The sequence below is a fragment of the Drosophila rhopaloa genome, unplaced genomic scaffold (genome assembly GCF_018152115.1).
Source record: "Drosophila rhopaloa isolate 14029-0021.01 unplaced genomic scaffold, ASM1815211v1 contig_167, whole genome shotgun sequence".
In the NCBI taxonomy this organism is placed as follows: Eukaryota; Metazoa; Arthropoda; class Insecta; order Diptera; family Drosophilidae; genus Drosophila; species Drosophila rhopaloa.
In genome coordinates this window covers 157,944-172,258 of record NW_025335047.1, presented here as the reverse complement: position 1 = coordinate 172,258, position 14,315 = coordinate 157,944, and the positions used below count along the sequence as shown (strand labels likewise).

Genomic DNA, 14,315 nt, shown 5'->3' with positions numbered 1-14,315 from the left:
CTCCGACAATAGGTGAGTTTTTTCATTGCTAAGCAGTGAATTTAGGAGGCCTTCTGGGGTGACACAAAAAGTTCCAAGAGTTCCCACGTGGAACTCTTCCAAGTGATAAATATTTTCGGAATTGTGGGGATCAGTGACGCACTGCTAGTGTTTTGGAGCAGGCACGAAAGCAGAATAAAAACGTTTTTGTTGTTTTGAGAAAGAGAGTTCTACGGCTGCTCTTTCCATTTGCGATGGCGGCTCTCAGATTGGATTGCTGGCACTGACGGGGAGCAATTACAAATGACTAGCCGTCGCATGAGTCTAGTGAGCGCCAATCGCCAGCGGGAGCAGTTCGGCGTTGGAAGCTAATAACCCCGCGATCGCAGAATCATAGAAAATAGAATCGAAATTGAAAGAGAAACAGAAATCGAAATCGAAACAGAGCGCAAACAGCACGCGGCACGCTGAAAACAGGTCGGAAAACATAGCAAAACAAAACCCAATTAAATCAGATATTAATAGAAAAACTAAAGTACACAGCAATAAAAAGGTTCGGTTGACAAGTGAATTTACAACTTATTTATAGCGAGTGTAACAATGTGTTCGGATGGCATACAAATTCCCGCAAATGAATTGTTGCATATTTGTTTGATTTAAAATGTGAAGTGTTTGCAGATTTGGTTTTATAAATTCAGATAAAGAGAGGGGAGCAAAATAAAATTTAAGTAATTTGAAAAATTTCGACAAATATTTTACTCAAAACATTCGAATGCAAAAATATTTGCAGAATGGGCCCAAAAAAATATGCCACACACATTGAAATCTAAATACGCACACAAGGACACTCAACGCATTGAATTGATTGTTTTTTGCTTTGCGCCCGTTTACCTACTAAATTGAGGGGAATATCGTGCTCTTGATTATCTAGCATTTTAACAAGATATTGCTTACTAAGAGACACGTGTTAATAGGATTTACACATGTTTAAGTGATGCAGTTTCACGTTTTCGTAATAACACATTATAATTCTAATTATATCCAAAACTTTTGAAAAATATATTGTCACTAGGCAGAGTAAGATTGTTATTAAACTTGGTTCTACATATACATATGTATGATTGTAAAAAAATACATATCCGAAGTGGCAAGCAGGTCAAGATTATTTTTACATTTATCAGCTTCTAAACTTATTAATTTAAATGTGTATTAATAGAATATAATTGTATTTATATATTTAGAAAATCCATTGTCTTCCATACTCTTTTAGAATGTATAGAAAAAGTAGATTAATTTGTTGGATGATTAAATTAAATTTCTCAGATCTGGATTAAAAAAAGTACTTTAAAATATCTTTCTTTTTTTAGCAATCCATGCAAACTTTTATAAAGAAAATAAAAAAAAATGTAGAATATGAACTCATTAAATTTTCTCTGTTCTTCTCTATGCCATTTAATTATGTCATTAACAGTCATTGAGTTTATATGTAATCGTCATCATTTATAAAGAATGTCAAATAACTTAGCAAGGCAATCAAAAATGTATATATTTTTTTATTTAAATTCTGATATTATTGTTGTATTGACATTGGGTTTTAGAGGTTCTTAAAAATTATTTTTATTTATTAATCAAATTCATTTTCTAACGGATAATAAACTTTGTCTAGTATAGGATATTTCAAGCTCTACACACTTCCCCGAATCTTGTAAACTATGTCACAGTTTTTATTTTGAGCGGCATTATAGATGGACAGCCACACCACCCACCACCCACCGCCAGAAAACCACCCAACTTTTGACGATTGGCAGTCGTCCACACGTTGGCAACTATTAGAACAATTGAAAAAAGTGTGGGAGTGCTTTTGGGTGGCACCAAAAAGTATCTTGTTAGCTGCACTGATACAATTGTAAATTCCGAGATTTAAATTCAGTTTTTCCTTTTATTTTTTTACGTTTGCTTTTATTTTCTTTCATATTATCTGGGAAATTTGCACACCAACTAAGAACGAAACTCGAGCTCAGGCAGATTGCCAAACAACGCAGACAGCAAAAAATCGGAAAAATAACAAACCCGAAAAATATCTAAAATAACAAACAAGAGAATTTCATGGAAGCAATATCCGGGCAAGGGCAGTGAGGGGTGTGTGCGATGTGTGTGTTTGCCCAGACAAAGTGCAACAGTATCCACATCGGCAGCTCTTCTCGAATTGTATCTGGCATCAGACTCGAAAGCGAATATCTCCAAAGTTCGGTTTGTTGTTGCCCTTCCCATCAATCTGATTATATGTGATGCCAATTGAAAGCTCTGCTATTTAAGTCATTATAATAGTTTAAGATTTATAACCACTAATGTCAGGGTAATATTCTCAGTTAGTCATTACTATTAATTTCCCGCTATACTATTCATTTCCAGCTTAAGCTTTCATAAAAACGCTTATCGCATTTATATTATTAATACTACAAATATTTTCCAAGAAGTTCAGTTCATTAGGTTTTATCAGAAAACAACTAAAATAACTAAATAACTAAACTACCTGAAATTTTTTAAAATCTGTTCTGAAAATTGAAATATTTGGATTGTTGCTTTTCCTTTTTTAAATTAACGACTAAATTATTGAAAATTGTAATAGTCTTTAGTATAAAGTACCTAAAAATTTGTACAAGTTTTCTGGAAAAGAGCAATATTTTTATTTTAGGTTTTCTTTATTAGAATTAACCACTTAATGCGCAAGGGAATAAGTACTCCATCTAAATACAATTATCGTATAGTCCCACTAACCTTTCCAATTTGTATAGGGGCTGTCTATGAACCAAAGAACAAACTTCACTTCAAACTGAAAGAATGACTGACACAGAGGAAGTTTATGAGAAAGGTAAGACCGAACAAAATCCGCCCACAAAATCTTTTTATTTTATTCTATTGAGTAGTGCCACGCCTGGGGTTGCGACACCTGCAAGCGGGTCTCCTCTTTTATGGACTGGCGGCCAACACAGTTCTGCAGCTGAACGTGAACGTGGCTGTGGTGGCGATGACCAATGGAACACGATCGAACGATGGCAACACGCCCGTGGGTAAGCAAAAAGGCAGCATCAAGCCCCCGCTCATCGTTTGCCACCCCACTCTTCTAGCTCTACGATTGGACGGAGACGCAGAAGTCGTACATCCAGTCTAGCTACTATTGGGGCTGCGCATTGGCCCAATTCCCCGCCGGCTATCTGTGCAAGCGCTTCGGCTCCAAGGCTGTTCTCTTCTGGGGCACTCTGGTGTCCTCCCTGCTCAGTGCCCTCACCACCCACGCGGTTGCAGTAGCCGGGTGGAAGGCGTACTGCGTGGTGCGCCTGCTGCAGGGGCTGTGCCAGGTGACCTGGCCCTGCATACACCAGCACTTGGCCAACTGGTGTCCCACGGCGGAGCGAACCCGTCTGGGAGCGTTTGCCTACACGGGCTTCGATTGCGGCAACGTGCTGGCCATGTACGGGGCGGGCATGGTGGCCAGCTCCTCGCTGGGGTGGCCGGGCATCAGCTACTCGGCTGCCGGCCTGGGCCTGGTCTGGTGCGTCCTCTGGCTGCTTCTGGGAGCCAACACGGCCGGGGAGGCCAGGTTTATCGGCAAGGCGGAGAAGTCCCTCATTGTGGGCGATCTCCGGCGATCGGAGAGTAAGGAGCCCAAGAAAATGGAGATCCCCTGGAGGGGCATATTCACCTCAGTGCCAGTCTACGCCCTACTCTGCGCTCGTTGTGCCGACAGCTGGGGTTTAACCACCATGCAGACCCAACTACCGAGCTACTTGAGCGGCGTCTTAGGTCTGGATATGAGAAGCAACGCCGTTTACAGCGCGCTTCCTTTCCTGCTCATGTGGGTCATGTGCTACGTCTACCTGGTCATTGCCGATGTACTGCTCCACAAGAAGTGGATGAGCCTGACGGCGCTAAGGAAGACCTACACGAGCATAGCCCTTTGGGCACCGGCCTCTATAATGCTGGCGCTGGTTTTCGTTGGGGAGGGGCAGCAGACATTGGTCCTCGTGCTGGTCACTCTCAGTGTGGGCGTGAGCAGTGCAGCCACGATTGGCAGCGAGCTGAACACGATTGACTTGTCGCCCAACCATGCCGGGATTCTGGCCGGTCTCATGAGCAGCCTCACCAACCTGATGGCTCTGTTGACGCCCCTCGTGGTGGGCGTTCTGGTCACGGACTCCAGGGAACGCAACCAGTGGCAGGTGGTCTTCGGCCTTGCTGCCGGAGTTCTCTTTGCTGGGAATGTGATTTTCTTGATTTGGGGCACTGCCGTGACCCAGCCGTGGAACGAGTCCAAGGAGTCGCAGCGGGAACTGGAGCCGGAGGAGAAGCCATTTCAGCACACCAAATTGGAGATAGCACCCGAGGGCTCTGATGGCAACGGAGTAAGCTTAAGACTGAACTGTACAAGCCCTTGAGAATTAAATTCAAATTTCAATTTCGAGCCTTTTTGAATTTTTAATACGGCAGAGTATAGACCGACTTCGGAAAATAAAATATTCCTAACTGGGGGCGACAGCTTTTTTTTGAGACCAATTGTTTGGCTTACAACACTTTCGATGAATCATTCTTCTAAGCTAGCTGCTTGATGCATCTGCAAGATATCAATTTCTAAGCCGTCCCTGCCAATAGTAAATCATAATTTACGAGACACTAGCATGTTGTTCATGCTTCTAACAGATATAAATTCTTCTGTGTCCGGCTTAGACAACTCCTACCCTTTTCCCGCTTTTTCCGGACATACACCTGTGCAGTTGGACGACTCGGAGCCGAAGGCCTGCATAAGGAAGACATTAAAGCATGTAACTACAGCCAGGAATCGCATAAATAAATAACAACAGCTGCTCACTTTCCGTTTGTGAGACAAGCGCTTTTCCTTTTGCTGCATATTTATAGGCGCATAAAATATTGTCGTTTATTTTTAATTTAATGACAAGAAATTTGTACGCCTCCCCCCTGATTTTATCCTGGTAATGGCCTGTAGCAATTGCAATCTATCTTCCCGTTTCGCTCTCCATTTACGACAAAGCAAAACAATTACAAAAACAAGTATCACATGGACCAGAAGCGATAATCAGCAAGGGAGACAAAGCCCGATTCCAGGGAATGGCCGCAGCCCACAACAGTCGCCACTTTGGTCAGCGTGCCATTTGTCAGTGGTTGAAATCATGGAGCAGGCGGGTAAGCAGCGGCACTGGGAGAAATTTCGACCGATACGGGCCCACACAAGGGGTACAAATCTATCACAAGCCACCCTACACATGATTATCGGCTCAGGACTTACTTCGAATGAAATAATTTGCATTGATACGAAATATTCAAAGTTCGAAACTAAGTAAAGGTTGGATATTCACACAGCAACAGAACAAGAAACACTTGTTTAAAATAATAACATTGTTTCGGTCAGTGTAGCCTCTGTTTAGTGCGCTCCGGCACGTTGATAAAACATTTCGCTTCGTTACGTTACATTTTATTTTATTTACAATACGCACGCAGTTTACTTTTTTCTCCATTTCACCCCCGCTGCTGGCCTTGCAGCATTATGTATACGCCGTGTTGGCCATCAACGAGTAGCATCATTTTGGTCATTATTTGGTTACGTGCGCTAAATGAGACGCAACCGAGAACCGCCCATCCGCCACATTTGAATTACGTGCGTGAAGATTACGTTATTTATAACTGGCCACTATGGACCGCCTGCACTTATTTTACTTTTTCTCACCTATCAGACAGCTCTTAAATAATTTTCACATTTTCGCTGAAGACCCTTTTAACGAAAATGAAACGTTACGTTTAAAAGTTAACAACTAGTGAAGGCTAATGATGCTGGCTGGCAGAATGCATTTTCCGCCGATGCGCTCGCAGCTCCCTCACCACCCGGTTACACCTCCTCCTGAACTTAATCCACCCATCTTGGGATGTTTTGAGTGCCTGACGCATGGCCGTAATTAAAAGCAACTCTCTGAGCCAATTCGACGAAAGCAAAAAAAAGGTGCACATCAGAAAGTTAAAAAAATGTTCAATGTTTTGATATGTTCTGAGCTAAGTAAATTATAAATATATACTTCTTCACTTAGTTTATTTCTCAAGAGATATTAACAAAATAATTGGATAGAATTATTTATGTTCGGTTCCATTCCGAATCTAAATAATTCTATCCAATATTATGTAAGGGTAATGAATCATATTATTAACTTCAACTTTCTTAATAAATATAATTTTTTCCGTGTAAGTATGTGCATATAAAAATCAACTTTAACTGCGAGTCAAACACAAACGCAACAAACCAAAAAACTTTTTTGGATCCCTTCCTCCCGAACATGTTGCACGTTGGCAACTTTTTTAGGCACCTGGACGCATGTCTGCCGAGCGTGGCAGCTTCTAATTAATGTGCTCTTTCCGCCAAACTTTTCGCAGTTGCAGCACTTTAGCAGCTGCAGTTTGTTCTTCAGCTGCACCTCAAATTTTAAAAATCCGTAAAATTTTAGGACTTGTATGCCCACGAGCAGTACTCTACGATTTCGTAAGCATTAAAATGTTCTTGAATTGTTAAAAGCGTTTTAAACTTAATTTAACATAATATATACACAGGAGGTGATATGCGTGTGACCGGAAATCAAAAATGATAACATATTTTCTCACACAGAAAGAGTATGAAAAAGGGTCGAGCATAGAGCAGTTCACTCTGTTTCAACTCATTCACCGAATCGTTTTCTATATTAAGTTAAAAATGTTCATTTGCTGCATGTGCTTTAATTGTCCATTTCGCCCACACGCTCCCCTTTTCCTGCAGCTGTTTCAGTCAGCCAAGTGTAGCAAACTTTTAAATTAAGTCCCTGTAATGCTTTTTGGACAAATGGATTTAGCCCGGCCATGGACATGGACTTGGCCGTGCGGCTGATCCCGTTTTGGCTGGCGACTTCTTGGCTGCTCAGCTGAAGTTGTCAATGACTGAAAGCTCTAGCGGAAATGTGCAGCTGGAAAACTTGCAAATTAAATCCTAATTGTTTTACCATTTTCGTTATTGGCAAATTGCCTTGATTAGCACACTAAGAAAGTTGGACCAAAACTTGATGTAATTTCGTTCACAGCAAAGTTTGGGTCGAAACATGTAAAATAGGTGAATAAAAAGATTTAAGACTGCAAGTCTGAGGATGCTATTTTGATAAATTTCCATATTTTGTTTCTGCGTACTAAAACTTTCAAGATCTTAGAAAATAAATATTAATTTGTATTTCTCAAATATAAAGGAAATTTGTGTATTGCTTGCTAAATATTTATTCCCGTTTTATTTATTTTCAATCGATTTATGTTATATCAAATTGCGAAATTTATGCAAATTGGGCATTGTTCGAATGCTTGAGTTTTGTAAACCTCTAACAATAGTTTTTTGCTTTAAGCCAAAATTGTTTCCACGCAAAGTCGAGCCTGGAATTTTCAGAAAGAGCAAGTACAAAACAAGAGAGAACGCTATAGTCGAGTGCCTCGACTATTAGATACCCGTTACTCAGCTAAACAACTTAATATAAATATGCCTTCTTGTATGTTTTTCGCCGCTCGAATTAGCACCTTGGCCAGCTGTTCCAAAGTCATCCGTTAGATGGCGCGGGCCATAAAAGGCGGAAATGTAGGCGCTAGCCAGGCTTATGCGTTTAATGGGTTTTTGGGCGTTAGAGTGGGCGTGGCAAACTTTTATTAGGCCAATCGATAGGTATTGACGAAACAAATACATATCAATTAAAATTTTCATAATAGCATCAAAACTGTGGCCACAGCTTGTGGCTTGTGGGCGTCAGAGGGGGCGTGGCACCATTTTGAAACAAACTTGCGCTGCGTAGGAACTCCTAAAATCTACATGCAAAATGCCAATCTTCTAGCTTTTATAGTTTCCGAGATCTCAGCGTTCATACGGACAGACAGACAGACAGACGGACAGACAGACGGACATGGCTAGATCGACTCGGCTAGTGATCCTGAACAAGAATATATATACTTTATAGGGTCGGAAACGCTTCCTTCTACCTCTTACATACTTTTGCACGAATACAATATACCCTTTTACTCTACGAGTAACGGGTATAAATACATACATCTAGCAGGCGGAACATTATATTCTGGGGTGGCCATAGTATTTGGTTGCCTTTTGTTGGCATAACTGAATATTTTATATCATTTGCTTGGCATGTGGCGGTTGCCAATTGCCAGTATTGTCAGTGTCACTCAAAAGCGTATGAAATACGCAAAAAATCCTTGGTGGAAAAATTGTTCAAAATAAATAAGTAAAGGAGCTACGAGAAGGACAATGACAACTCTTTGCCAGCCTGCCTGCTGCGAAGGGGGTTGTCAATTGTGGGGTGTAAGGCTGCCAGGAGCGCGGGGGATGTACAGGGACTTGACGCACGCCACCATCAACAATGAATGTAATTCAATATGCAAATGGGCTGCAACAATTTTCTACTTTTCAACTGTTTTCCATACACATTTAGCACAGGTTCTGGGCTGCAATTTTCATTCCCCAGCAGCCTGCTGATATTGATGCGTGTACAGATACGAATACTGTGAAATGCGATCACAAATATTCCGCCGCTAACCAAAATAGAAACTCGATTCCTTCTCTGTCTTTGCCTGTATTCCACTTAGAATGAACAGTTGGATCTCAAAATTAATTAAAATTTGTGAATTTATATGTCGGAACTCCTTCTTATAAAATTCGGGCTTATCTTGCCAAACAATTATTTTTCAACTTTATTGATCCCCTTTTGTTGAAACTTGCCTTTTTTACGATAATGACTATTTTATGATAATATTTTTTATACAAAATTTGCACAATTCTAATCAGAGTATTAATTTTCTGTGTGCATAATGCGACAGACCAACTGCCAGACATGGTCAAAACATGTTGCTGTGCTAGGAGCATTCATTAAAACAGAGGGTTGAGAAGCAAGATGACAGCCACGGATTCAACTCTGACCAAATCGGGTTTGGCTCAAATGCAGCTGGTTTTGGCATCATGTAGTAATTAATTAGACTCGCAGGCATTTTATATGAACAAAGTGCAATACCGTTTCACTAATTGAACATGAACATGGCCGTCTCCATGAGGATGAGGCGCCACTTGCGGTGCAGTCACCCACCAGCCACCCCTCCTCCATTGAACTCCCTCCCGGCGCGCTCTGACTTAATTCATCAGTTGTCAATGATGACGTCCAAGTGTAGGCGCACAGTACTAGAAATCTGCACGGCGCATTCAGGTGGGTGGGTGGTGCAAAGTGGCCAGGAATTTTGCCTTTGGCCAGGCGATCTTATCGCAATCAGGGAGGAGGATGTGTGCGGCTTGTGGTTTCATCCCGGAGCTGCCTTTACCAAATGCGTCGTGCACGAATATTTCCCCAAATTAAATAAGCACAAATCAAATATTTTACAAGTTCTGTCACTACACGGGGCAACCCCAGCGACAGTCGACTCGGAGGAGAAATGCCAGCACTGGAGAAAAATTTGGGTTTGATTGCCGGAAGACTAAAATACTAAGCGTAGTCTAAAGAACGAAAGGCGAAAACCTGAAAAATTGGCAAGTTTCTGACATATGAGTGCGATTTTTTGACTGTGTGTGGCAGACATTTTGGCCAAACTGTTGTGGCATGTTTACGGGGCGGGACTGAGTTCAAGCCTTCCTTCAGACATTGATTTATGTGGTTTCGTTGTTCGGTTACTACTGTTGATGATGTAAATGTGGAAGTTTCTGTTCTGCTTTCCGCATTCGTTTCTGTTGCTATTGATGTTGGCTAGAGTTCATTGGATGTTGTGTTGTAGTTGGTGGTCTCGTTATTGGGTGAAAATATTAAGTTGATAGTGGCGTGTGTGGGCAGGACTATGATAAGTTTAAAAAGAGTGTGGTTGGTGGCCAGCAAATATATGATTAAGCACTCATTTTAAATGCTGTCGGCGCGAGCTTCGACAGTTTATTTATTCGACATATCGAGTGCAAGTGAAAATAAACAATGAATCGGGTAAACAAATTCATATTCTACTCGAACTCTTTGTTTTCGTGGGGCTAGCAGGCTTTGAGACATTTGTTAATATTACTAAAAAGAACTTAGCTCGTTTCTTATTGTCATCAGCTCAGTTCTATAAGTGATTCAATCTGAAGCTGATCGCCCAAGACATGGAAAATTCAGCGGCTGGTAAGTGGAAGTGTCTTCCAAGAATAACATTATTTCTGGAAGCGATACTATTATTTGAATCAATTTGAAATGCATATCGTATTTACAACAAGAAAGGAAAGCTAACTTCGGACGGAGCCGAAGTTGATATACCCTTGCAGAATATTCTGTAAATTATATTCTTCAAAATTATTCATATGATGTATTCTTAATACTCATACAAAGTCCCAACTTCCTAACTTTAAAAACACCAAAGTTATGGCATTTCCAATCGTTCAGTTATATGGCAGCTATATGATATAGTCGGCCGATCCTTATGAAATTTGGTAGGTAGGATTAATTGGTCAAAAATAAAACCCATAGAAAATCCCAACTTCCTAACTTTACAAACACCAAAGTTATGGCATTTCCGACCAATCAGTTATATGGCGGCTATAGAATATAGTCGTCCGATCCTTATGAAATTCGGTAGGTAGGATTAATTGGTCAAAAATAAAACTCATAGAAAATCCCAACTTAAAAACACCAACGTTATGGCTTTTCCGATCGTTCAGTTATATGGCAGCTATATGATATAGTCGCCCAATCCGGCTCGATCCGACTTATATACTACCTGCAATAGAAAGACAACTTTTGGGAAAGTTTCAAGCAGATAGCTTTAAAACTGAGGGACTAGTTTGCGTAGAAACGGACGGACAGACGGACATGGCTAGATCGACTCTCCTGGTGATGCTGATCAAGAATATATATACTTTATAGGGTCGGAAATGTCTCCTTCACTGCGTTGCAAACTTTTGACTGAAATTATAATACCCTTTGTAAGGGTATAACAAAAGCTGAGTTTTTTTTATACCCGTTACTCGAAGAGTAAAAGGGTATATTGTATTCGTGCAAAAGTATGTAACAGCTAGAAGGAAGCGTTTCCGACCCTATAAAGTATATATATTCTTGATCAGGGTCACTAGCCGAGTCGATATAGCCATGTCCGTCTGTCCGTCTGTCTGTCCGTCTGTCTGTCCGTATGAACGCTGAGATCTCGGAGACTATAAAAGCTAGAAGATTGGCATTTTGCAAGCAGATTCTAGGAGTTCCTACGCAGCGCAAGTTTGTTTTAAAATGGTGCCACGCCCCCATTAACGCCCACAATCGCTTATATACGATTTTAAAAATTTAAATATTTCGGAAAAGTAAAAATGCAGTTTTATTGTGTTTATCAATACCTATCGAAATGTAGAAGAAATTTTTCAAATCGGACCATTCGTTAAAAAGTTATGCGTGATCAAAATTTCTATCTCCATCTCCCTCGCACTCCCTTTACCTGAGTAACGGGTATCTGATAGTCGGGGCACCCGACTATAGCGTTCTCTCTTGTTTTTTTTTTTAGTGATGAGCGTGAACAGCGCGAATTACTGCGAATAAGTGAACAGATATATGACAGCTATATGATTTAGTCCACTCAGGCGATGGTATAAAACCATCATCTAAGACAAATAACAATTCTTTAAAATTAGCACATTTAAAAAAATGTTGACCTTTTCGTTTAAACTGAAAAGAACAAAAGTACTTTGACTGGTTTTTAAAATATGAACGGCAAAGGGTATAAGTCTAACATTCTTTAACGCATCAGATTGTAATAATCTAGACTAGCTAATTAGCCAAAAGCATGGTTGGTCTATGGCAAAAATTATGACAAATTAAAAGCGTCATCGTGGCGCAATGGGTGGCAAACAACGACAGGCAGGTGGGTGCCATGGCTCCACGCAATCCCCATTCTCGCAAGCACTTCGTAATTACCGCGAACACTGCACTAACAAAAGGCTGCCAAATGGCGTTGGGCGAAACAGAGGGCCCAGCCCCACGACCGGGACAAAAGGGTGACGAGACAAAAGCCGCTACCATCGCCCTCATCTCACTTCCATCCCATCCCCATCATCATCATCATCATCAGCAGGAGTATGAGCAGAGGCAGTCACGGTCGTTTGTGGCTCATTGGTTTGCGTCCAGCTTGGGCTATTTTTCATGCCCACCCCACCCGCCACACATAAATTAACCGAAACGTACTAATTCTTTTTTACTTCCTTCTTGTCCGCGTCCTTTTTATATGCGTGCAAAAATTTATACTTGAATTAAATATGATGACCAAAAAAGCAGTCGCACAAGGACACAAGGACACCCTGCAGTCGGTAGCAACATTGTCCTTATTTACACATGTACGACACGGCGTATACGCATTGTAATGTACGACAGCCGGCCACAATTAATCTTGCCACGTGTTTTATGTACCGCCGCCTTGAGAGCGGAGTGCTGTGATGGAGGGAAGAGTGGAGGGCTTGGGCCCGAAATGGACCAACATCATGCGGCTGGGTTATAATTGAATTTTCATAACCATTAACCAACGCCGACTCGGTCATTATTTAAATGTAACGACGCTTTATTATTACCTCGGTAATCGAAAGCAAATGATTGCGACTTTATAAATATAAATCAAACTAGAAGAGGAGCTTCTTTGCCGGCACCACATGTTGGACGGCCATTTGTCCAACGTGTGGCCAAAAGCTAGGACAGCACCACCTCGGTAAAATTCCGGCATTTATGGCCAAACAAAAGAGTCCACTAAAAGGACATTAGGGCCAGCGGAGGCCATTTTAAGAGTTTTGTCAGAAAACAAATTTATGCCATTCTCGGTTGGTTTATCTGTGCATTTTAAGGAGCATGTACTTAGAGCTATAAGAACTTGAAATTGTATTTAAATGAAGTGTACAAAGAGCAACTCACCAAACGAGCAACTCCAAATTACGCTTCTTAGAGCTGAAAGAAAGGTAGATAAGATTATTATACAAAAGAGGTTGAATTGGTGAAATTTATACAGGACAACTAATAAATAACATAATTATTTGTATGATAATAAAATCAGTTTTTGATTTTCATAAACTACGAAATTGTTTGAACTGTCTTTTTTCTTAACAAGTCTATTAATATAACATTTAGTTGAAACAAAAAAATTCATTAGTGTGTCCCTCTTTCTCTTGGCAGACTCCTTCCGGGAACGCGATTTCGTTTTTGCCCAGGCTCCGGGCTACGTGCCCTGGCCAGGCATTCTCACAAGAAAAGACCTTCGCACTGGAATGGTGTTGTTTATGTGCACTAATGAAACCAAGAGCATTCCTTATCAAAAAATCTGGAGGTACGACGATCGCAGCAAGGAACAGTTTATCACAAGCCAGAATATGGAGTACGAAGAGTTCCGCGAAGCGATTTGCATCGCAGAGAAGCTTCGGTCTGGCGACGTGGATGTTAATTGTGATGGCGCAGGGTGGCAGCTGGTCTCACTACCAGATGTGCTAGCGCCAACTATAATAAATCAGAATCGAAAAGACTGGCAGCTCAACTATGTGCGACAGGTGCGATTGGAGCGCGAGTCCTTGAGCGCAGAGGTGAAATTCATCCACGTGATCAACGTACTGCGCGGCAGCTTGAGGCTTAGAAAACAGGATTACCCATCCGCCCTGTGCGCCTTCCAGCAGCTACAAGGGCTGGTCCTTAGCGAACTGCTTCTGGTGCGCAATTTCGGAGCCGTCGAAGCGGTGCACCATTTATGCCGCTTTGCCTCCGAACAGCCACAAGATCAGAAAGAAGCGAAAAAGGTCAAAAGTCTCGCCAACAAGTTGATGGAACGTTTCGAGTTGCATTTTAAGCCACCTTTTAACAGTCCCGATTTCTGGTCCGAGTACTGCTTGCGCTCCAAAATCTACCGAAGCTACACCGTGGATGTTGACCAAGTGATATCGCAATTGGAATCAGAGCAGAAAGCCGCAGTAAAATAAATATGTAAAACATTTCAATGCGCCGGGGATTTTTATAGCGAGAACGGCGAAACGGATCGGTGCTAAGATACTCTGTTCGGGTTAATGTTAATTTGTTCATGTATACCAAGAATTCTTTTTTGTTTATATGCTCTTATATAACCTGTCAGAGGGCATTATAATTTTGGTAGGACTTGCATAGTTCTAAAATAATGTTTGTATAGAATAAATTTATAAAATAAATTTGGCTAAGCTAGAACTGAAAACCTTTAAAAAATACGATTGCGAAGGCTTAATATCTCTAGCTTTTAAACTGAGCTTGCAAACGGTATATAATCGTCTAATCATTCTAATC

General features: G+C 41.1%; 2 protein-coding genes across 6 annotated transcripts; both read left to right on the top strand.

The window, feature by feature from the left end:
* Nucleotides 1-275: 275 nt before the first annotated feature.
* LOC108039577 (putative inorganic phosphate cotransporter) lies at nucleotides 276-4,442 on the top strand. Of its 5 annotated transcripts, none has more exons than XM_017116628.2 (5): nucleotides 276-456; nucleotides 1,983-2,229; nucleotides 2,775-2,851; nucleotides 2,907-3,046; nucleotides 3,108-4,442. In XM_017116628.2, exons 3-5 carry the CDS (start codon nucleotides 2,821-2,823, stop codon nucleotides 4,413-4,415), a joined length of 1,479 nt encoding a protein of 492 aa, XP_016972117.1. In that variant the 5' UTR covers nucleotides 276-456; nucleotides 1,983-2,229; nucleotides 2,775-2,820; the 3' UTR covers nucleotides 4,416-4,442. The 5 variants fall into 5 exon arrangements, with proteins under 5 accessions (XP_016972117.1, XP_016972115.1, XP_016972116.1 ...); XM_017116626.2 differs by having other exon boundaries at nucleotides 276-532; XM_017116627.2 differs by lacking the exon at nucleotides 1,983-2,229.
* Nucleotides 4,443-10,086: 5,644 nt separating this feature from the next.
* LOC108039576 lies at nucleotides 10,087-14,056 on the top strand. The gene is made up of 2 exons (XM_017116623.1): nucleotides 10,087-10,178; nucleotides 13,191-14,056. The coding sequence occupies exons 1-2, from the start codon at nucleotides 10,160-10,162 to the stop codon at nucleotides 13,979-13,981; spliced, it is 810 nt and encodes a 269-aa protein (XP_016972112.1). The 5' UTR covers nucleotides 10,087-10,159; the 3' UTR covers nucleotides 13,982-14,056.
* The last annotated feature ends 259 nt before the right edge of the window (nucleotides 14,057-14,315 follow it).

Excerpts from the sequence above, each read along its gene's own strand:
- LOC108039577 (XM_017116627.2), top strand. The coding sequence starts at position 2,821 with ATGACTGACACAGAGGAAGTTTATGAGAAAG. Across the intron at positions 2,852-2,906 it reads AGAGGAAGTTTATGAGAAAG|TGCCACGCCTGGGGTTGCGA; the intron begins GTAAGACCGAAC and ends TCTATTGAGTAG. Across the intron at positions 3,047-3,107 it reads CGAACGATGGCAACACGCCC|CTCTACGATTGGACGGAGAC; the intron begins GTGGGTAAGCAA and ends CCACTCTTCTAG.